Consider the following 24,904-nt stretch of genomic DNA (forward strand, 5'->3'; position numbering starts at 1 on the left):
TATTGTTTGACAGGTTGTGTGAAATTGTTCATTTGTGAGAATAGCAGCCCTGTAATAAATAAAACACTTAACAGTAGAACTCAAAAAGACTGATGCAAGAGTTGGACTTGATGTAAAAAGTAACGGCAGCAGTGTGGCGCTCCGAAAAACAGACTCTCTCTCTTTCTCGCTCTCCCTCCCGTTTCTTACTTTACAACATGAAACAGCAAGGCTAAAAATACCCCCTTTACCCACTCAGTTATCTCATTTAAAAAAATAATCGCTCTCTTTTGACAATCACTCCCGTTTGTCCCTTATGTGAGGTGAAGCCCTCCCTTTCCAACGCCCACAGGTTTGAGCAGGTTTCAGGTCAGGTCGCGGTCCAAGAAAAGACATCCTGTCCGCGAGCTCGGACCCAGCAGTCGACCACTCCGGGAACACAGCCAAGATGAAAACAAACACCCCGACCTCCCCTTGATCCTCTCGTCTCTATACACACTTTCTCCGTCTCTCTCTCGCGATGATTGCATTAACACTGGAAAAGGCCCACAGTACAGATGCATACACACTTACATTCCAACACCGATTCACAGTCGCACTTGCTTGCTAACGCACCCAGACACACACACACACAAGCACTGTACTTTGTGGTCAAGCTGGTGGCTAAGAAGACAGTTTTTTTTTTTTCTTCTTTTTAGTTTCACATACACTAATTGTAATAAGTTGTAGAGAAGATGCTCTTCTTCTTTTTTTCCGCCCCCGCCCTATGCGGAGCAGGGCAGATGCACTTCAAGCGGAGGTGACGTTGGGTTGCATTTGTTGTTGGCTGGGATCGAGCTGAGGCTGAGTCTGGAGCTGCTGGGGTTTGGGTTGGTGCTGGAGCTGGAGCTGGGGGTGGGACTGCGGCTGAGGCTGAGGCTGAGGCGGAGGCTGAGGCTGAGCTTGAGGCGGAGGCTGGGCCGGCTGCTGGGGCTGGCTGAGTCCTTGCTGCGGGGGCGTGGTACCGGAGCCGGCGGCCGACTGGGCGGGCAGCTGAGACAGCTGCTCGCTGTTGGCCAGAGATTTCAACACGGCGTTCTCCCTTTCCAGCACAGAGTTCCTCTCAAACAGCTCCTTGATCTGCTCCTTTAAGACCTCCACCTCTTCGCGCACCGCGTACATCAGATGGCTTTTCACCAGGTCCTGCGGGAGACATGAAATGTGCCACTGGGGTCAAAAACATCAAGGACCTGACCGGAGGAGGCTGATTTATCATGTTCTAACACGCAGCGGACAAGGTCGTCAAGGTGAAGCTCAAGGCTGCATTTGATCATTCTGGACTCCAGTATCTGTTTATGCTTAAAAGACAAACGGATGTAAAGACCCTATGGTTCTTAAAAACATGAAAACGAGTCAAGACAGGCATGAGAGCTGGATGAAGGAACTACCAAGAATACAAAGGCCAATCCAAATGACTTGAATTCAGCACCCCAATAAAGTAGATTATGTGTATAGACGGGGTCTGAAATTAGCACCCGCCGCCCGCCAAATGCAGGTGAATTGTTGATAAAATCGTCAGTCCTTCTCCTTGGTTAAATAACGGATATTGGGCGAAGGTAAATTGCTACGTTATTTGAACTTGAATAAATCCAGTTGTTTGACGGAGATGTTTTCACAGCGATATAAAATAGATAATAAGAGAGGGAATTATGAACTGTTTAACTTCCTAACACTAGCTCTAAGCAGCTTATAATAATTAGAACTACTAATGACAAGATATATATTTAAATAGCAAACATTTAAATCTAAAATGATGATGTCCTTTATTTTCTATTAACTTATTTGTTTATTTAATTTATTATTACTCTCTTATTTTTGTATTATTATTGTTTTTTTATTTTATTCTTTCTTTTTATTATCATCATTATTATTATTACTTCTTTTCTTAATTTTATTTCAATTTTGAATGTTGAAGTTGTTTTCTCTAGTGTACTTATTGAGTTTGTTTATAAGCTCAACTACTTAAAAAATTGGCTTATAAACTATTGTAATTACGAACTGTAAATTGCATATATGAAAACAACCTCGAAAAAAAAGGGAAAAAATAAAGTATAAAAATAAAATAAAATGATGATGACAAAAGTGGCAGATCAAATTTCTGAGTGGCAGACAAAAAAAAAAAATACTTTCACACCCTATGTATAGATTCTGGTCCATGATGCCGCAGTCTTTCCATGTAACTAAACACCTACTTCATATATTTTGAATTAAAAAGGGAGACAACATTTTACTCAGATTAGTGTATGATCCACGGTAAATGGATTACTCACCATTGCCTGTTCAATTTTATTATCAATGGCAGCGACATTGGTTCCCGAGGCTCTGTGAAAAAGAGAAGACAGATAGGGTCATGTTAGAATTAATCTCATTTCAGCATTCAAACCCTCCAGGGGGGAGAGAGAGAGAGAGTCATTTTTCATCTCTCAGCACATTTTTCTTTCTGCTTTCTTGTCTTCTCCCCCAACAGATGGCAAAAGCAGAAAACACAACAATGAATGAAAAATAAAGACATCGGTTGCTCAATTAATTCAGCCACCCCGCTATAAGATCACCACATGAATCTAGGACAGGTTATATAAAATGATCTGGATGTACATTAGAACACATATCTAGGTCAGGCCACAGAGTTTACAGGAGAAATGAAGAGAAGCTTGGCTGCAGGCAACACAACAGGTCCAACTTGGAGCAAATAATGCATCATTTTGTAGCACTGCCAAATTCAGAGTAGGTGTGGTAATATCTCCCAATGACTGCCAGCAGCAACACATACAATATTGGGGTGAACACCCACATTCTCCCTCCATCTATGGATGTAACGTCAGAGCTATGATGATGACCCCATTTCTTTAGGGAAGACTTTCGATCACAATTTAGTTGCCGGTGCCTCCCGGTGTTACCTGTAACGGCTCCGGTAGGACAGCAGCGGCCCGCAGGTGGCTTGCCGGGCCGGGTCAACAGGGCAGCATGGTGGTTTGTAAGAAAACGTGCACGGCATGGTGTTGGCTGCTGCTGCTGCTGCTGGAGTCACATCGGTAGCGGCAGTAAAAAGAGGCCACTGGCGCGGACCGGAGGTGTTTTAGTGGGACAACTGAGACCGCATTTAGAATCATGAAACATGAACCGACGGGGTGGAGAAGTCAGAGGGGCCAACGGGGAGGCGGGGGAGACATGTCAGACATGTCAGACATCTCTGCCCCGCCTGCTTCATGACTGTAATAGTAGTAACTGTAACTGTATGCAACCTCAGGGGGTATGTATGGAGGCCTAGTGGTGCCAGTCATAATACTGGGTTAATGAATCCATTCAGAAATGGGCAGATACACAGGTAGTAACACAGATAAATCAATTATTAATCTATCTTAAAGCTGAAGTAGGCAAGATTGGAGCAAATATGATTTAAAAAAAAGGTATTTTTATAAAACGGTCGCTATATCGTGACAGTAGTACATGAAAAAGGTAACCTGAAAAAACAGCATGTGCCTCCGTCTCCTCTGGTTCTCCTAAGGGCATCTGCAAGATTTCACAGACCAGAGGAAAACAAGCAGTAAGAGCTGATCTGAGGTCTGTTGTCCATCTGCTGTCTATGAGAGCCGACTGTCAATCACTCGCGTACTCTGACCAAACGGTCAAACTAGGCAGCGCTGATCAAATATGAATCAATATTATGTTACGTTAATGCTTATTTCTCACCTCAAATGTTTTCAGAATCATCTTGTAGTGTACTGTTTAGCTGTAAAATTAGTTTTTGATGTGGCCGCCATTGTAAAATCTGTTGAAGGAACGCCAAGTTCTGTTCACATAACCGGAGCACAGCCAATAGGAACGCTCTCTCAATGAAATGACGTGTGATTGGTCAAAGTCTCCCGTCACGGGATAGATTTTTTTGAAGCCTGAAACAGAGCCATGAGGATGATTAGATTTTGACCAATCACAGGTCATTTTATTGAGAGAGCGTTCCTATTGGCTGTGCTCTGGTCATGGAACTCCGATCAAACAGTCAAACTAGGCAGCGCTGATCAAATATGAATCTGTTACTGTAATGCCTATTTCTAGCCTCAAATGTGGCATGGCTAAAAATGATCAGCCAATATTAATTCATAACAGCTTATATCCATATAAGTAACAAAGGAATTGCAGTGCAGGAATGTCAAAATACAGTATGTTTTGGATAATTTAGAAAAAGTGTCACCATTAAATAATTTCTCCAACAGAGGGCACCGACAAGCTTAGTTTGATTAAAAAAATGAATACCAGTAAAGTATTTTTTAACTTGAATATTGATTTATTGACCTCAAAGAATCAAGTAGTGGTCGGGCTATAATAAGAATCCTAAATACGTACATTTACGTCTGCAACAAAGGGTGATAGTAAACACCGTGTGTCAGGAAGATGCCTGCATTAGACACCAGGTTTGACTTCAGACTTGCCCTGAGGACACATTGTTCCGCTCCTACACTCCATCCAATATATGTGTGTGATGCCGGAGGAAGCACTCAGTAGATTGCTATCAGTGGGGCTGTACCGGGTTAGGAATGTTCCCCATACCTCTGCTGCTATGAAACACCGTCACTCACATCCCCATGTCCTACACCGCCGCCTGTGATCCCTGTCAGAGATGACGATGTCTAACATGAGCTACATGCAAATAGACAATGAACAAACAGACGGGTTGAATAAGATACACATAGTGTCAATCAGCCGAGACACACGCCCATCACGTCGAGAAAATAACAAATAAGAAAGGCACATTCTAGCAGTCGGTACTCACTCATTAGTATCTCTTTCTCTCCCTCACAGACCACATTATGTGACCCCCCCACGAGTGGTTGCATAACCAAAAAAAAAAAGAAATGTGTGTTTAATTTAGATGAGGCCCTCCTATAGTTTTCCTCCCCAACAGGCGTTTTCAATAGGCCTGTGCTCAGAGGAATCGCTCCGTCTGTAGAGTACAGACCCTGAATGGAGTCTCTGGGCTACACCCTAGTTGCTTCACCAGCGGCATCAGACAAAAACAAAAACATGCTTTACCATTAACAGAATCACACTCTGTAGTAGTACGACATCTTGTATGCAGCATATATTCAATACAGTTAGTATTCTGTTATTAGGGGTGGGGGGAAAAAATCAATACAACATAGTATCATGATATTTTGTTTGGAAATATTGTATCGATACACGGATGTCAAGTATCGATCTTTTATTATATAAACTACTGACCTCTTAACAATCTGACGCCTAGCCGCTATTCTCTTCTCTCTTCTGTCTTTCAGAGGTTGTAGCTCCCAGTCTTAAAGCTAGAGTGAAGATGCTGGTATCCTATGAAATTAGAAAACCTGAAGAATCCATTGGTACCAATGTCATGTTCGCTTGTCGGGAAGAACGCTAAATAAAGCTCCAAAGTTATGCTAAATGACATCTCTGCAGCAGCAAAAATATTTTAATTTTAAATGGTATTTTTACACACATTTTGACTTAAGCAAATATTGCGATTTCCTCCTCATCCCGCGATTTGAAAATTGCAGTGGCCATATTACGATTTCAATAAAGTTTCGATTAATTGTGCAGCCCTAGTTGTCATGGTCTGTTGTGTGCAAGAGTGCACACTGTTGTAATTCTTGGTATGCTGACTTCATTCACTCACAGTTTGTGTGTAAACTGAATATTTGGCATTACATCAAGAATGATCCACATTCAGATGTCGCGGGTATTCGGCAATGACCGTCTGGTTTACATGATTTGACTAATGACAGCTGGAAAGACAAACAAAAGTAAACCGGGACAGAGATGAGACAGATGGGAAAAATTAAGAATGAGTGCAGTTGTTAAGACGTTGTAAATGCAGCTGTGCTCTGGAGACAAATTCTAAGGAGGATTCGCCACACAAGAGTGTTTCTGGATGTTGACAACAAAGGGCAGACGCTCCCTGGATTATAGGAGAAACAGACCCAAAGTTGCGATTTTGTGGAAATAATTACATCTGGGTAGCGGGTGGGGGGCTAAGAAGAACTTCTCCAGCTGGCTTCAGTGGAGGCAATAATAAGATGGACTGACACCACTGAGATCAAACCGGGGAATAAAAAGAGGAAAACTCAAAACACCCATGTGTATGGTCAGAGGGACATGTGATGGGTTTGTAGCTATGGCGACAGGAAAACATCAACAACGCAAATAATACTTTTCAATGCGTGAGATGGATTTTCACAGCGCCCTGCAGTGAAGTAGTTCTGCTTCCTGGCGTCAAAGTGGGTAAAGACGAGTTTGTTAAGTTTTTTGGGCGGCTACTCTCTTTTCTTCACTAGTTACGTTGAAGCAAGCGGGAATAACAATCAAGTCAAAACCATATTAGGACACCATCTGGTTCTCCAAGAACAACTGGCACCGAGGGGAGATTTTGGAAAACCGCAACATGAAGCGAGTGTGCCCGGTTAAACCAGCGCTCCTGACGCACATGATCTCGCTTAAGCCCCTAGATCTCAGAACTTGTTTGAGCGCCCTACTTAAAAACAAAACCTGTTGAATGAACAGTAAAGCCTCCTCCTCTGTTTTCCCAGCGTTACAAAGCAAACAGTATATAACTACTGAATGTAAGTAAGGTCAAGCCCCGGAGGCTAAGGGCTGGGCTGAGATGAAACAGAATGCTAATGAGGGTTTGAACTCACACTGCCACTGATTATGCAACCGACGCCTCTGTAAACTTCACCTTCTGCATTAACAGGACTGACGTTTATGAGCTCCGGCTAGAGTTTGGTGTTCCCCGTACAATGTTAGCTGTAAAATAGGAATGTCAATAAAAAGTCCATTAGCGGGGAGAAAAGTTTACACGCACACGGAGCGTGGGCAAGTGGAGCAGCGAGGGCGAATAACTCATCTGAACATTGAGCAGTTGTCTTTCCTCGCCTCTGGGCAGAACTGCTGGCATATTCAAGAGCAAGTAGGTTTCCTTCAGCAACGCACTGAAAACAAAGCTGAGCCTATTTTACTTGGCTTGAGACATGATGAGACAAGTTCAGAGCTTAAGAGGCGAGGCCTGATCATATGCCCAAGGACAACAGGTGCACAAGTCAGTCTCACCTAAACACTTGTTATGCAAATATATACCTCTTAAATTCCGGTCTTCAAACCTTAGTTTTCTATCTGAGGTGTGGGTTTGTAATGCAGATGTATACAGACTATAGAGCATGTCTTTCTGACACTCATATCAGATGTGCATATGTTTACTTTCATTTTATCCTTGTCAACTTCCACCATTTATGACACATTATTTTACACAGCCGTGCATGTAGCAGGGCATCGGCAGGCCGCCAGCAGAGAATAAATGAGGAAGTGCGAAAGCGGCAGCCAAGCGAGCATCAAAACTATTCAAGAATGGCATTACTCGGGTCTAATTACAGAGTGAGCAATAGATCGAGCAGACCGTCTTATGGAGGCTTTATTTTTGGAGTTTAAATTCTTGCCCTCGGGCTATGGAGACAAACGCAACTCTATAATGATGCAAATAATGAGATTTGGTTTGATTGTGGTCAGAACCAAGTATGATGGAAAAGATACTAAGCAAACTAAAAATAAGTACACCAAAAGCTGAATGGGGTTTCTCTTGTTTTTTTTCTCAATGAAAGGCTGCATCCGAAATTGCATACTATGCACTACATACTCATAATGTGTACTATCGTTCAACATACTTTTGTGTGAATAAACAGTAGTGTGTATCTTTTCGGACGCACTGAGCAGTAATTTACATCGTCACAGCCTCCTTGCCGGTTGGAGACGCGTAACCATGGTAACTCGTGCCAACCTCATGTGACCGAACTGAAGTTGGAGTGTTAATGATGTCACCACAGAGCTATCCGTCAACGTCTGTTATGAACATTGTCGTCACTACCACATTGCATTGTGGGATATTTATGTCGCCGTAGTGTCCAGCGTTTGCATACTGTAATATTTCACCGGAAATAGTATGCACTATTGGTTTCATAGTAAGGATTCGGATATACTAAAAAAATTGGACATACTGTTTTAGTGTACTAAATAGCATGTTAGTATGGAAAAGAGTCTACAGCCATGCTAGGCTAACATCGGCATGCTAACATGCTCAAAATGACAATGCCAACACAGTGATGTTTAGCAGCCAGGTATAATGTTTACCATCTTAGTTTAGCATGCTAACATGCTAAGGGATCACTAAAGTTCAGCGCTTGGACCCCTAAATATCAGCACAAACTGAATATGTACATTTTGCTCAAAGTTCTAAATTGTTTTTGATTGGGCAATTCAAAAGTTTTATGTGCTGCGCAATTTTCCAAGATTGATGAGGAGGAAATAAAAAGAAAAAGGAGACAAAAAAAGAAAGGTCCTCTGCCAAGAACATGTGCCAAGTGCCAAGTGCACCACGAGGATGTCCATATGAGGGACTTTTATTTTGACAGTCTTCTGCAATGCCTCTTGCATATTTCTACTACGCAGTTGGCGAGGCTTTTCAATTCATAGTATAGATGAGACAGAAATATTCCTCTATAAATAAACAGGAGTATAAATGTGTGTTTGTATGTCATTCTCTCTACATTGCAGGAGAGTTGCTGTTATGCAGCTGACCATGTGGTCTGACTCTCATGGAGGGGGTGTCATCAAGAACATAATTTGCAAACAGGAACCACATTATGGTAAAGGGGACATTTAAGGTCAGTGTCTTCTTTTGCCAAAATGTCAAGTATATTTTAGCACTTTTTCGCTTTCACAACCTCTTCTATGACTTTATCTGGTTGCCTTGGATGTGATGCAAAATAAACCTGACCTACAATCGTGTATTCTTCCGCCAACCAGTCAAGTTGCCGTTTGCATCCATGTCTGTCCAAAATGTCATCACTTCATCATTTCATCCTATTAGACATTGTGTGAAATTGTCAGAATTAGCATAGGAATTTGTGAGTTATGGCCAAAAAATGTGTTTTGTGAGGTCACGGTGACCTTTGACCACCGAAATCTAATCAGCTCAGTCCAAGTGGACGTTTGCGCCAAATCTGAAGAAATTCCCTCCCGGCGTTCCTGAGATATCACGTTCACGAGAATGGGCTGTTGCCGGCGCGGAGGCATAATAAAATAGACTGATTAAGAGTCAACACCAAAGGCCATCTCCAACATCTACCAACACAGTCTCAAACAAAGCCCTGGTTATCTTTGCTTCCATGGAAACAAAAGCAGCCTCTGGCAACAACAACACTCAAAAAACATAAGTGAAACACAGGGATCATAACTATATTATGCTGCTTTCTGTTCAGTGGAAATCACCTTAAATTGGGTAAATGGAGCTGGCAGAAGTAAAACAGGTATTGAATCTTCAAATCAAAATAACACTACACACAAGATCTCAGTTTAGATAATTCCAACACAATGCTGATTTACCTGTTTTTTCTGCATCTATAAACAACGGCAGTTGAGGCAGCGAATGGATGTTGTGCGCATGTGTGTGTCTGTGTGTGCAAATTTGGTTTGGTGGCTGGTGATGGTGTCAGCTCTATATTTCTCTAAAAACAGTTTCATTTCCTGTCACTCAGATATGGTTTCATGTGCTTCCCTTTTCATCTTCGTAAAAGGCATCGTACAAATGCCACTGTGACAGGGTAACAGTGTCTGTACTGAGTGTCTATATGAACACAAGGGCACGTTGCTACAGTGTCATTTATCAATTCAATAGATGACTTTCAAATGGAACTGTGATTAAAAAGTCATTTGGTAGAAACAGTGACACAGTGGAGTGTGTTGCACTACAAACCAGGCTGTACTCAGGCTGTTACAGATAGCATGCACACACTCTTCAGCCTCTCTCATCCACTTGAAAGCAACAAGTTGAGGATGTTAAAAGTCTTAGGTTCTAACACTAGTATATATATATTTTATAGTTTTGGCCATTTTCTATAAAACATTTCCAAACAAACTACCTCCTGAGATCTTGGGACTTTGAGACTGTGATGCAGCAACATAAGCAGTCACAGGATCAGACATGTTGTAAACAAACAGATTACTTACTGGGAAGTGAAAAATCACGTGAATGATACAATTATTACCTAATAAGTGCCTGCTTACAACATTTATTAGCCCCCAGTGCTACTTCCTGCTTCAACTTTGATCATCTCACGTGTAGTTAAAGAGCCTAGAGTTTAAAATTTAGGGAAGGATATTTTGGGTACGTCCAAATAATTTTGATTAGATAATTGTGTTTAGAACTGAGACGATTGGTCAATTAATCGATGGACAGAAAATGAATTGGCAATTAATTTGATAATCAATTGACTGTGAGTCATTAATCTGGTGCTGTTTTATATAATACCCCCAACGATACAGGATTTTTGAGGCCGACATTGATCTAGATATTTAATACTTACATTTTTTTTAAGAATTTCAACCAAGGTATATACTTGGTGAGACATTTTACTGTTGAAAAATCAACTGTCCAGTGCTAACCCTAGTTTGACATTTCTGTATTACGATTTTTTTGTCACTTATCGTCCAACATAATACACCCACACCTGCAATTAGCTAAAATCAGCAGATATACTATATATATATATACTATATATATATATATATATAGTATATATATATATATATATATATATATACACATATATACATATATACATATACACATATATACATATACACATACATACATACATACATACATACATACTGTATACTGAGCAACTGATCCGTCTAACTAAAGAACTTTGCACGCCAAGTCCGAATTATTCGTTCGAAACGGTCGCACATTTAAAAATAAATCCGACCTCACGTTGTGTAAATCACACACCGACTCCAAAACTTTCGTTTTTGGAACAGGTTTGATTTTCTGCGTTTTTTTCACATCCGTCACAAGGCAAAAGACGGCTGTTTGACCTCTCAGAGCCACCGTCCGTGCAAACGTCATCATCCAAAATGACATGATAAACATTAACTTTGTCTCCCAGCACAAAGCACTTTACGATAAAGAAATAAAAGAATACAGAGATGCTGAATTTAAAGATAGAGTGCTGCAGGTGAATGCAGAAAAGCTTGGAATCGGGGATGGTTGCAAAACAAAGGATGCAGGAAAGATTAGAGAGTAGTGATTGAGCTCTAGGCAGCTAAACGAAAGCTTCTTGTTAATGTAATTCATTCATTAGCTTTGTTTGGGACTGGCGCTATCCATTGCACCCACATAATTAGTTCAGTTGTGTCTTGTTTCATGAATTTTCGTTACGAATAGAATAAGAGAACGCATCAGACTCAGTGTGCAAGGTTTCTGTATGTAATGTTTTTTATTGGATGACGGATTTAAAAAATGCACATGAAAAATGCACCTTAAGTCTGACTATGTGATTCATTGCTTAATTGAGAAAATAGATGAATTGAAGATAATAAATAATCATCAGTTGCAGCCGTAATTCAGTTGAACTTTTATAGAATTAGTTTCGCTGTCTGGTTCGTCTCTGCACCACAAGATCTCAGCAATTATGCTGGTATGTAAGACAATAGAGATGGTGGCCAAACTTGTGGAGATAACACCCAGGCAGCAAACAAACCAGAATGCTTAAGTGACACAGACGATATATTCTGTTGCAGACCGTGTCAAAGTGTCAAAGAAAGCCCCAGAGACAGAAGTTGGGAGTGAAATTAGAGAGAGACAGAGAGGTTGCTGAGAAGTCTACTGGCCAATCCTGCTCTTTCAGCCAGGCTTTGTTTCCAAGCTCAATCCATGCATGTGGAGGAAGCAAAGCTCGCTGCTACTGAACACTGCACACATGTTGTTGCACTCTCGCAGGCCTGTCCAGTCCAATCCAGTATAGTACTGTACCTATCAATGTGGGCCTTTGAGTCCCTTATTCTGCTGCCAGACTGGAAGGCCTGGTAGAAAGCCTTGGAGGGGTTCCTGTGTCAACCACATTCGGGGAAAGAAGAGAGAAGAGACAGAGATAGGGAGGAGTTGAAACAGTGAAAACAGACTGACGTTCTGATTCCTAGAAATGTATTCTTACGTAACTTCATTCCTCCTCAGACAACTCCCTCGCTCTTATCGTGCAGTTGACTTGGCTGGAGAAAAGGCTTAGTAGCTTTCAGTAAAACATATGGGACATTTGAAAAGAATAACGCCGAAAACACACACCCAGAGCAATGCTGAAGTGCGGCCTGCGGCAGCTATGGGAAGCTGCGCCGGCTGCTCCGAGATCAGCGGAAAAGGGAGTCTTGACCTCAATGCAGGAATGTATGTTAAAGGTGCTTCGTGAACTTTAAGCGCCTCCCTCAGGCCATTTCCCTACGGTATGGTGGCCATCACTCATGCTTAGGTTGTTTGTTTCCTCACAACTAAACACACACGGCTGAAAACTCCTCCTCAGTTGTGTTGAGAAATTGCCAGTTCATTCATAAAGCTGAAATTTGTTGACTTTTTACATTGTGGAGCTTTACGATTACCTCCTATGCTCCTGGTGGTTCCCGGCTACGAGTACACTGTGTCCTATGCCATGGGATGCATATTCGGGAAAAGGAAAGGAAATCCCCACTCTGACCCCTACACACACACACACACACATTTAATCTACTCCAGGCTTGTGCCTCTCAAATCTAACTGTTGCACTACCACATTCACACAAATGCACTCTGGCATGAGCATATGCACACATACGCAACTACACACACAGAGGAGCAAGCCAGCGCAGGCAGAGTTACACACACACACACACACACACACACACACACACACACACACACACACACACACACACACACACACACACACACACACACACACACACACACACACACACACACACACACACACACACACACACACACACACACACACACACACACACACACACACACACACACACACACAGGAATGAGGAGTTGCTTTACAGCATGTGCGTGAATGTTATAGCAGCCAAGGCTCTTTTCCTAGAAATCCCTGGCACACTAACTCCCTTTGTCACATTACCTCATGACTAAACACTCTCACAAACCTCCCCCCTATGCCTCTGCTTAATTTTACTTCGCGGTCAACGGCCCTAGAAAAACCTACACAGACGCACGCGTGCGGCGAGCACACACCTCCGCAGAAAACTGCAGAGCTCTGTGCGAGCCAGCTATCGGCTGTAAACCGTCGAGGTCAGATGACTCGGAGTTCGGTAACCTCTTCGCGAATGAGGCAAGAACCGGAGGAGTCATCATTCCTTGTTTTCAAGTAGCAAACACTCGGCTCTCAATGGCTCTCTTTGTGACTTTAAAATCTAACATGTCAATATCCATTTATGAAAGCCCCTCTTTGTAAACCAACTAGTCAATGTGTTGAGCAATGATGCAAGCGCCGGCCCCATAAACCCGGAGTATGGCGTGTAAGAAGGATAAAAAGACAAGGGAGTGACCTAGCAGATACAGTATGTACACAAAGGAGCAAACTCGTCTTTGCCTTCTCTCTCAAAGCACATAAGCTAACCTGACACAAAAAAACGATGGTTTCACATGCTCAGGCTTTGCCCGATAGTGCCCCAAAGCAAATGTATGACCTGGCAGCAGACTAAAATAACCTTTCGGGCGCATTCTTGCTGGTTGATGTCACACATCTAGCCGGAGCACGACACATGGTTTTTCCTTCAATGTTGCCGGCGCTTGCAAACCAGTGGCCGCATCAAAGGTTAACTTTCACGCCGTTGAACCTCTTAATAACCTTGCCAACTCATTGAGCACGAGAAAAACCACACAGTGGCCTTAAGTGACGAGTGCAAAAAAGTGCAAAAATGGGAGAGAGAGAGAGCAAAGAGCGAAAGGAAAGTACACAGAAAACAAAAGTGTTATAATAGAGTTTTACTTCTGCGTCGAGGTGTTGTGGAGGCGTCATGCATTTTGGCTCCACCCCCATGTTTCCAGTGCCAGTAGAGTAGTGATAGATAGTGAGCTAGCAAGGCCAATTCCAGTGCAAACCCTGGCCATTCAAACGAGTGTAGCTTTATTGTGTTGGGGCACAGGAAAGAAGGCTGACAAAGTGGGGGTAGCAGAAGACAGACAGGTAGGTCAGGGGGTGCAAAGGGGGAGGTTCGAGAACGGTGTTGAAAGCTCTCACTGTTGGTGCTCATGAGGCTTCAGGTTCTCTGCACCATCCATCCATCTGCCACACAGCAAAAGTAGGTCAAAACTATTTAGATTCCAGCTGCCCAGTGGGAGTTTCTTTCAGCAGGTTTTGGGTTGTAGACGAGGGACATGGGAGTACAGGGAGGACCTAGAGCCATTGTATGATTACAGCATGGTCACCGGGGGACATTGGAAGCTTGGATGCCAACATCCCACTAGCATAGGTTAGTGACCGGACACCCAGGAACGTTGAATCTAGTTCAACTTTTTGATCCTGGGCTGCAGCTCTCCAAAAAAAAAAGTCCCTTCTTCCACGGTACTTCCAAGAACTCACTCGGTGTGGAAAATGGTCAAGCTGCTTTATTGTGTGCAGAATGCAGTGAGGCTACAAGCAAGCACTGTTTGTTTGCAGTATAAAAAGGATTTATATATTTGTATACCAGGATTTTTGTTTTCACTGAAAAGCGAACAACAGTTATGCAGCCAACTTCCCAAAACTAAAACACGAGAGAGATAATGACAGAAACTGTGTGAGCAGGACAGGAAGTGAGAGACGCTAAACTGAAACTTATTTGACAATTCTTTCATTGATGTAATGTATTAAAAGGAGATCCCCAAAAATTTTTGTTGGGGAGTATTACTGTATGTGAAAAGTTGTATAAAGCCTTTTGTGGTTCAAGAGGGAGTTGCGTGAAATCTGATAAATTTCCTAAAGTGATGTCACTCAAGGACCTACATTTTTAAGTAGATGTTTACATGAAAATAACTGAGAGTAGAAAATAGTTAGAGGTGCAGTGTGTAGGATTTGGCAACGTCTAGTGGTGAGGTTGCAGATTGCAACCAACTTAAACTTCTACAGTGTGTCAAGCGTGTAGGAGAAAAACACCAAAACGTTAAATGGCTCTCTCAGAGCCAGTGTTTTGTTGGTCCTTTCTGTGCTACCGTAGAAACATGGCGGCCGGCTCCGTGAAGAGGACCCGCTCCGTATGTAGATATAAATGGCTCATTCTAAGGTAACGAAAACACGATTGTTATTTTCAGGTGATTTATACACTAAAGAAAACATACTTATTCATGATATTATATTTAATTTCTGCCAATAGATCCCCCTAAATGTCACACACTGTTGCTTTAAATAACTATAAATAAATAATTTAAAAAATCATTTACCATGAAAATAATTATAAGTGTCTGCCCAACTGGTGAAAAGCCAGAAGTAGGCTACAAAACAGCTGAAAAGTGAGTCTCGGTAATCCTTCTAGTTACTTAAGTACCACTTTCCAAAAACAAGATAACAAGCATATTCTCAGCTCAGCTTATCTGCAGCACAGTACAGCACATCCCCAGTTACACAAGCCTTTAAAAACCTTGGACTGGAGTTGGTGATGTTCTTTTCTGCTTGTCAGAACAATGGAGGGCCTCCATACCTGGGGTGGGTTGGGGTGGAGGTGATGACTGACGCGAAGCCTACAGACTTACAGGCTAGTAGCATCAGCCAAACCAGAACAATACATCTTTCTTTGAAAATATCTCTAAGGCTGACAGAGAGCAGGGGTCACGAGGATGAACAACTTCACTTGTGTACACAGAAACATACAAAATACACAGTTCATGGCAGGAGCAGAAGATTAATTATTACACTCAGTTGCCACTAGAGATGTTACGATACTATTTTTTCCTTCCCAATACTGATTCCGATACCTGAACTTGCGGTATCGGCTGATACCGAGCACTGTTCCGATGCGAGTGTGATAAAAAAATATATATATAGTTATTATTATTTACTACTGACCATGTATGGTGGTGATATGATTACTATCTTTGTTGTATGGCCTGGCTCAGGTTAAACTCTTCGTAAAACATGAAAAAATACATAGAGATTGAATGCAATAGAACTTTCTTTTATCATTCAATAACATAAATTAATAATAATTAAAAATAAATTAAAAATATAATGTTATTATTATATAATATATAAATAATAAATTAATAATAATAATATATAAAATATAAAATAATCTTGTTAAATAAGCAGATTTTTTTCTGGGTTAATAAATTATGTTGTGTTATCGGTGCATAGACTGGAGTAATCGCCGATACCCGATCCCGAATTTTGAGCAGTATCAGACGCATTTCCGATACTGGTACTAGTATCAGAAAACAACTCTAGTTGCCGCTTTATTAGGTCTAATACAACAGTCCCATAACAAATCCTTCCTTTACCAATATTATAGTGTTTTATAGTGAGATGTTTATTCTACTTTATGACCATTTTGGGGGCTGTAGTTTGTGGTGCTGTTACTCATTTTACTGAGAAGTATTAGAAAAAAAACACCTTTCAGTATGATGCAGCTTCCACAAAAAGACAATCATTACAGTGTACAGTTATAGGCAACTGTATTGCTCCTTTAGAGATACTAGATGAGGTGCTGCAGAGCTCAAAAAGTACAGTATTACAGCGTGAATGATGGCAGCCATGTTTAGAACTCAGATTACTATTGAGGCCAAAGATGTCCCAAAAAAAAAAAGAAAAAAAAAGAAAAAGTGAGGCACTCTGGATAAAATGTGCCCGCCAAATGTCATATGATATGACCAGAGAGCCCCAGTGCGGAAGCGGCAGAGGAGAGAGAGAGCTAAGGAATATTAAATGAATAGAAGGTGGAGAGAGCAGTGTGAGGGACTCGGACTGAAAACAGGATACGGCAGTAAAGCAGAGGTCACAGAGGGGAGGGAAAGACCCCATGTTGTCTCTCTGTGTCACACATACACCCACACTTCTTCCACCATGACTAAAAATGAGTCAGCCGTTTAAAGCTGCAGTGGGTAGAAATGGAGCAAATATGATTACAAAAAAGTTATTTTTATAAAACGGTAACTATATCCTGACAGTGCATGAGATAGGTAATCAGAAAAAAAATCACGTTTCCTCTGTGTCCTCCAGTGCTGGTATCGGCATCTGCAGGATTTCACAGACCGGAGGAAAACAACTAATCAGAGCCGAGCTGAAGCCTGCCGTCTCTGAGCAGCTGTCAATCACTCGCAAACGGCGATCAAACGGTCAAACTAGGCAGCGCTGATCAAATATGAATCAATAGTCGGATACTGTAATGCCTATTTCTCTCCTCAAATGTTTTCAGAAACATCTTGTAGTGTACTTTTTAGCTGTAAAATGAGAAAGTTTGTGACCCGACAGCCATGTTGAGAAGAGTTGAGGAAATACCAAGCACCGCCCACCAGCCTGGGCACAACCAATAGGAACGCTCTCTCTCTCTGAAATGACCTGTGATTGGCCAAAGTCTCCCGTCCCGGGCTAGATTTTATTAAGCCTGAAAACAGAGCCATGAGGAGGTGCAGAAGTCTAGTTATCTCTCAGAACACTTGAATTACAATATGCTGAGAGGTTATTATGGAATTGTTGCCCAATGATCCCAAAAATATTCTGTCTACTGCCACTTTAATGGTGAATTTGTTGAAAAGTAATGCCCCAGTTCCTCAGCGAGTGGCCCCAAACCCCCAACATGGATACTTCTTGTGCACACATAACCAAGCTGAGTCGACCCATCCCCTTTTACAGACACACCCCTCATCCACCCACACGGACACAGTCTCTCGATTCATGTCGGCAGTAACTTGCTCCACTACGTCCCTCCCCTCTCCTATACCTCCTAAATCCAATTTTACATAAGCTCTGTCATTACTCGAGGGACAATAAGCCATACCTCCCCAGCACGACTTCAATTACACACAGAGACTACAGAAGCAATACATTTATGCAAATGATCACCGCAAAATAGAAGCAACTCCTCTGCGAGTGCAACAAAGACGTTGTGACAGTCCACCAGTGTTATTTTACGCCTTCAGTAGTTGGAAGCCATCTGGGAAACATTAAGCTGAGCGAATCATATTCTCAAGTATGAGAACAACATCTTCAATCTGTAGTCTGTATCTGCTTTAATTGCTTGCAGGGAAAACTACAGGGGTGGAGGAAGATAGGGACAAACATGTGAGGGCTATACCAAATGGCCGAGAGAGGTTTTCCAGGTTGTGCAAGCTTGTGGAAAGTCGACAACACGCAGTCAGAACTGTGCGCATGTACAATAGCTTTCAGTGTTGTGCAGATTCTACATATTAGGTACTGAAGCAGTTAATTTGAGGAGAAGATGGGAGTGTTTTTGTTGTGTGGGGCAGTAAGAGACAAAATAAACAGTGCAGTGGAAATGTAGAAATTAAGCAAGAGACTAAATAAAGCTTGGGGTGGGGGGGTTGTACCAAGCATAGCTAAAATGCCTGGTGAAGTGAGGCACAACAAGTTTCACTCTGCAGCTTCCTCCACCTCTTCAACATACCACAGTCGCTGCTGCAGAGTAATGTCATTCAGCACTTCATCTGTACATGAACAACTGTCATGCCATGTCTGTCAGTCCATCAGTGGGGTAGTAGGTACAAAGCAGCGACCGCACTGATGCTGCACCAAAAAACAAACAAACCAGCTCTGAATGACTGCTGCAACATGCGTGTGGGTTTGACCACGTCCAAAGGCCTTAAAACATACAGCTCACATTGTATTGCAAAAGAAAAGGGCCAACAAGCCCAGTTGGTTGACACACCCCACTGTCAGGTCTCTTATCGGCAGAATAGGGGCACAGTGGAAAGACCACTGCTCAATGTCTGATAGGGCTTACAGCTGTCGTAAGAGGCTCGTGCTCTTATCAGCCTGGGAGCTGGGTCCTCTCATGAGCAATACATAGGTACTCCAAAAACACACCGCCTGTTGCATTGTCACAAACCTAAATAAAGTTGTAAATGGCGTGAAAGTATATCTAAAGTAATTTGGCCTGTTATTACAAATCAACAAAGAGATCATGTATCATAAAAGTTATAATTATCTGACCCAAGTGCTTGAATAGTATTTTTTTTTTCTTTTTTTAAGTACTTCCTGAAAAACAACTTTTGTGCTTTTTAAGGACTAAAATAACTCCAGAAACTTTCGAACTGTGAGGCAGGAGAGTTGAAGGGTTGGCGCGGAGAAAGAGACGTGAGGCAAAGACAGTGGGTGCTATTTAGTACGCTAAAACAGTATGTGAGATATTTAGTATGTCCGAAACCTTAGTATGAAACCAATAGTACGCAAATTGCATAGTATTTCCGATGAAATGTTACGGTATGCAACGCTGGACACTACAGCAGCATAAATGTCCCACAATGCAATGCGGCAGTAATGAAAACGTTAATAACGGACGTTGACGGACAGCTCTGTAACATCAATAACGCTTCAATTTCACTGTAAGTTAAGGCGTAGTATACATTTTTAATTAATTCAGACTTTGATTCTCACAAACCGTCCTTGTCGTCACGAGGTTGGCATGGATTACCATGGTAACACGTCTCCAACCGGCAAGGAGGCTCTCAGGAAGTGACGACCTAAATTACAGTTCAGTTCGATAAGATACTACTGTTTATTCACACAAAAGTATGTTGAACGATAGTACACCTGTTGAGTATGTAGTGCATAGTATGCGATTTCGGACGAAGCCGCTGCATGAGGTGAAAGGGACAGCTACATCACGTGTTCTTAAAAACAGGATTTTTAAGGGGGTAAAATGAATACATTGACAGTTGTCTCTGCATGCATGGGTGCATTACAAACAGGAACTGCATGCATGGGTGCATTGCTCACAGGAACTGCTAATAGCTAATTCGGCATGCTTTTAATGGTGCCAATTTGCCATAATGTAAACAAACACAGGCTAAGAAACATTAATATTAACCGTTCACGATGCACTACTGACACATCATATAGGTGTGTGCAAAACCACTTAACAATTGAGGTTTGGTCGGTTGATGGCACAGAAAATAAAAAAATAATAAACTTGTGATCTAAGACTGATAAGTGTAAACTTCCCTAAAGTGCATGGCACACTCAAACACTGTTTAACAAACTGTACACCCACGTGAAGAAAAAAGTAGTGCCGGTGTTCTGCAGTCTGCATACCCTGTCTGGTCTGGCGTATCTGCAAGACTGTAAATGGAAACCACCGAGATTTCAGGCACATTATCATTTCCGCTCCCGTGTGCCACCTACTACAAGTGAAACTGAGCACTAAAGCTCAGGAATTAAGAAACAGATTACTTTTGCAAAGGAATTTTAGACATAAACTTTCAGAGGATATCATAATCTCCGATTTGCCTGAGAGAATCATCACGTTTTTAGGATTGTGCAACCTAAAGGCCAACACTGTAAAATCCACTGTAAACATACTCCAGAGGAGAGCCCGATGGGGTTTTGAGTGGAAACCGTGATATCATAAATGTGGCAACACAAAATCAAACACTATGTTTGTATTGGGAAGTATTTTCCGGAGAAGGAACTAACTTATTAAAAAAAGGTTGAGCATGCAGCACATTTAGCAAGTGGCCAGGAGTAGCCTGAAGCTAAATAGAAAGCTGAGTGCACAGTGGCAATTAGCAACACATCTTTGAATGATTGCAGCCAAGGCCATCACCTCAGACACTGTCCTGTGGGGTGATAGCTAAAGAGAGGGGAAAAGGAGGTTGGTGACCTGCAACGAAATGCTTCCACACACAAAAAACACACGACGAATCATGGTATTACAGGAGTCATGTGCATGTTTAACAAGTAGTTGCCTGTGCAGTGGAAGCCATGGATGTTCACCTTCTTACTTCTTTAGGCCCTAATGAGAAACATTAAATTTCCTTCCTCCGTGCCACCTCTCTCTTCCGTCTACGCCCTCCCTCTATACCTTCCTGAAACAAAGGGGGGAACCCGGTTGATCTGACACACTAAATGACCAACGCTGCCTTCTTGTGATCATTACACATGGCCAGATACGCCTGCTATAACAAGCTTCTCTCCTACTGTACACTGAGACAGTTATGTGAGTGTTGAAGTTGTGCATATTAAGATCTAGAGACGGTTACCTGTCCCCTTCCACGTCGACAGGTATGTGGATTCCAAACAGGCTGTTGACAGTGGGAGTGGCGAGCTGCAGGCTCTCAGGCATGAGGGGCTTCACCGGTTCCTTCCCAGAGACGACAGGAGACTGTGCGTTGACGAGACCCTCCAACTTCCCTCCACCAAAACCACCACCCTCCATGTGTCCAAATCCAGCTGCTGGGAGGCCCTGCATCCCCAAAGCCACTAGAGTCCTGCTGTGGGGTATCTGACCTAGAGGCAAACTGGAGGTCGTCACATTTGGCATGGCAGCACTGGAGGCACTGGGCACGGCGACGGGCACAGTGGTGGGCACACTGGAGCTCGCCGCGATGGCAGGCACGTTTTGTACACCGGAGGATGTAGGGTGGAGGCCGTGGGGTTGAGGCTGTCCGGCGGCAGCGTACGGACCCACAGCCTGCTGCTGCAAAGCGGATCCACCGACCAGCATGGAGCCTCCGATGCCTCCCATTCCTCCGGTCTGCTGCTGCAAGAGGCCCGGAACCGTCGGCTGTCCGGTAGGTACGGATCCCCCTCCGGCTCCTGCAACGTCTCCAACTTGACTTGGCACAGAAGCTCCTCCGGAGGCTGGAAGCAACACCGAAGCATGTCCTTGTCCCACAGGCTGTGGTCCTGCAGAGAGGCTGGACTGGCCAGTGGAGAGCCCCGGCTGCATGGAAGAGGGCTGCTGATAGTACTCCGTATGGTTCTGTAGAAGTCCAGAAGACTGGCTGGTCAGGTGGTGACCCACAGGAAGCTGCTGCTGCTGCTGCTGCTGATGCTGGGGAGGGTAAGCGACGGGCTGGGCCGAAGGAGGCATGATGGGGGACTTCTGTATGTGGACGACAGATTGAGGCAGGCCGTTCTGTCCGACGGGCAGCCCGCTCTGGGGCGCAGAAGGCTGCAGACCTCCCACCGTCGGCTTGCCGCCGGAGAAAGCGCTCTGCGTGGCCGACCCACTGCCACCCTGTTGCCGGGCACCGTAGTTTTGATGGTGGATCTGCGGCTGCTGCTGCGGAGGCATCTCCACCGAATGCATGCGGGACGAAGGCAGAGAAGCATCCGCCACAGAACCCAAGCCCTGACCCGAGTGCGTCGCCGGGGCCACCACGGATCCTCCCGTGTGCCCGATCCCACTGTCTCTGTCCGCAGCAGGGTCCAGTGTTGTTGTTGTTGCACTGGCATGCCTAATGCTATCTACAGTCCTACTGATGGCGGAGCCCTCGGAGTCCTTCTCGTAGAACTCTGTACACGTCCACCGGCCTCTTCGGAAGGGTTCTCCGGTACCATGGTCGAGTTTGATGACCCGGAAGCGTGAAGTGCAACCCACCGTGGAGGTGGCAGGAGGAGGAGCTGGACTGGTCAGTGCAGCAGGTTGGGATGTGTTTACTGAGGCTGCTGGAGCAGACTGCTGCTGCTGCATGGCCCCAGGTTGAGTATTAAGGGGTACACCTGGCTGCTGACCACCTTGAGCTGAGCCAGACACTCCCACCTTTCGAAACTCCCCCATGGAGCTGCTTGACAACTGACCAGCTTGATGAGGTATGTGTGACGGTGCCATAACAACAACACTGCTCGCCTCCGGCTCTCCGACGTTATTCAACGCTTCTTCAGACGAACTCCTGTCGTCGCACGCAGGCTCGTACTCAGCCCGCGACATGTCATATATCTCCGACGACACATCTTCCGTCCGGGACTCGTCCGGGTCGTCCAGACTCTCCGTGTCATCGGCGGCTCCTATAGCTGCCACCTGGGCCTGAGTCACACTAGTGATCTGAAAGCAGCTCTTCTTCTTGGCCGGCATTTTCGACATCTTGTGACAGAGCACTGATTCTCCCAAGTAGTCCTCCGTACGGCTTGATGTTTATATATCCTCCGTCAGAACCTATTTTACTTAGCTTTAGCTAATCAAGATGAATCTACGCCATCCTCTCTTCCTCTCTCGATCTCCTGTTGCGTTTCATGAGCTCATAACGACACACTTCTTCGTTGTCGGTCTTGTCCAGCAATGCGGCTTCTCTAGAGATCAGCAGGATCTGACGCGGATCTGTCAGTCCAGAACCGGCCTGCTACTAGTCCCGGTTGTGCAGTTGTGAAACAGGCCGATGTCGCAGAGTGTGTATCCCAGCTGCAGGACCTACTTTAGGCTGAGGAGGGCCCAGCAGCAGCCCTCCACTCTCTCTCTCTCTCTCTCTCTCTCTCTCTCTCTCTGAAGCTAGCTAGCAAGTCAAGCCAACTGGCTGCTGCACACTCCCCCTACGTCGGAACAAGTCTGTGAGACATCTTCAGGAAAGAACAGTCCTTTTGTGTCCACTCACCTCAAGCAGCTCAAAGTCACTCGGTGGCGACACTTACTCTGATAGCTAATGAAGATCGAGAGAGGAAAACAACGCTGTTAAAATCCACGCTTTTAAAACAAAATGAGGATCTAAACAGCGCCGACAGTTTCACCTCCCTCACTCAGTCACTCCTGACAAGATGGCTATGTTGTATGCAGCCGCGCTGCATGGTGGGTAGGCAGCGTGCGCAAGGATTAGTACGTAAGAGGCGTTCGAGAATCCCCCCCCCCCGCTCTCATGCTGCCTTCAGGACACCGTCGGAAAAAAAAAGTACACTTTCACATGTAATCATATTTAGTCAATCGAATTCAATTCAATTCACTGTGCTTTATTGGCATGACTGTTAGGTGAACAATATTGCCAAAGCGACAATTCAATAATAATGATAATAATAATAAAAAGAGCAAAATAAAAACAGAAACATATATATAAAAGTAAACTTACACAGGTAATCACAACACAACTGAGAAAAGGGAACATTTTCTTAGATAATATACACGTTTTCATCCCAACCCAATCTCTGTATAGTCTTTAGTCATATTGATAATTTAGTCAATTCACTGTGCTTTATTGGCATGACTGTTAGGTGAACAATATTGCCAAAGCGACAATTCAATAATAATAATAATTTTTAAAAAAAGTACAAAATAAAAACAGAAACATATATATAAAAGTAAACTTACACAGGTAATCACAACACAACTGAGAAAAGGGAACATTTTCTTAGATAATATACACGTTTTCATCCCAACCAAATCTCTGTATAGTCTTTAGTCATATTGATAATTTAGTCAATTCAATATGCTTTATTGGCATGACTGTTAGGTGAACAATATTAACAAAGCGTCAATACAATAATAATAATAATAAAAAAAGAACAAATTAAAAACAAAAACATATATATATATATATATATATACAATTCATTAAGCAAATTACAATATATAGATAATTAAAAAGAAGATGATAATCACAAAACAACAGAGAAATGTATTTATTGCTGTTTATTTATTTATTTATTGGTTACTTAATATTTATTCTGTATTAGTCTATCTTCCTATTTTTTCTGTAAAGAATAATGCAAATTTGTGGATATTTGATTTTGGGTATAAGAATAATGTATGCATGGTCGGATGCTGTGTATTGTATATATGTATATGTATATGTGGTATGCAGTGTGCGCATGTAGTGCAATGTGCAGTGTATGTGTGTGTATATATGTATGTATATATATATATGTATATGTATGTATATAGATAGATAGATAGATAGATAGATAGATAGATAGAAAGATAGATAGTAACTTTATTGATCCCGAGGGAAATTCAAGTTTCCAGCATCACAGTTCCATAGTGCAAAACATGTTAGTAAAAAGGCAGTAAAAAAGTTAGTTGTACAAAGTACAAAAAAATATACCAGATATGAAAATACAAGGAGATGAAGAAAACTGTTAGAACTGAATATAGTGCAAGGTAACAGCTGCGATACAGAACTATTA

General features: G+C 42.9%; 1 protein-coding gene across 3 annotated transcripts; it reads right to left on the reverse strand.

Annotated features, from left to right (window-relative positions):
- Positions 1 to 23,247, reverse strand: LOC119497847 (TSC22 domain family protein 1-like). Of its 3 annotated transcripts, XM_037786265.1 has the most exons (4): positions 21,055 to 23,247; positions 11,846 to 11,920; positions 2,289 to 2,340; positions 1 to 1,161 (listed from the first exon to the last, which is right to left on the reverse strand). In XM_037786265.1, exons 1-4 carry the CDS (start codon positions 22,878 to 22,880, stop codon positions 769 to 771), a joined length of 2,346 nt encoding a protein of 781 aa, XP_037642193.1. In that variant the 5' UTR covers positions 22,881 to 23,247; the 3' UTR covers positions 1 to 768. The 3 variants fall into 3 exon arrangements, with proteins under 3 accessions (XP_037642193.1, XP_037642194.1, XP_037642195.1); XM_037786266.1 differs by lacking the exon at positions 11,846 to 11,920; XM_037786267.1 differs by lacking the exons at positions 11,846 to 11,920; positions 21,055 to 23,247 and adding an exon at positions 2,916 to 3,580.
- Between the last annotated feature and the right edge of the window lie 1,657 nt (positions 23,248 to 24,904).

This window comes from Sebastes umbrosus, chromosome 12 (assembly GCF_015220745.1).
Source record: "Sebastes umbrosus isolate fSebUmb1 chromosome 12, fSebUmb1.pri, whole genome shotgun sequence".
Lineage (NCBI taxonomy): Eukaryota > Metazoa > Chordata > Actinopteri > Perciformes > Sebastidae > Sebastes > Sebastes umbrosus.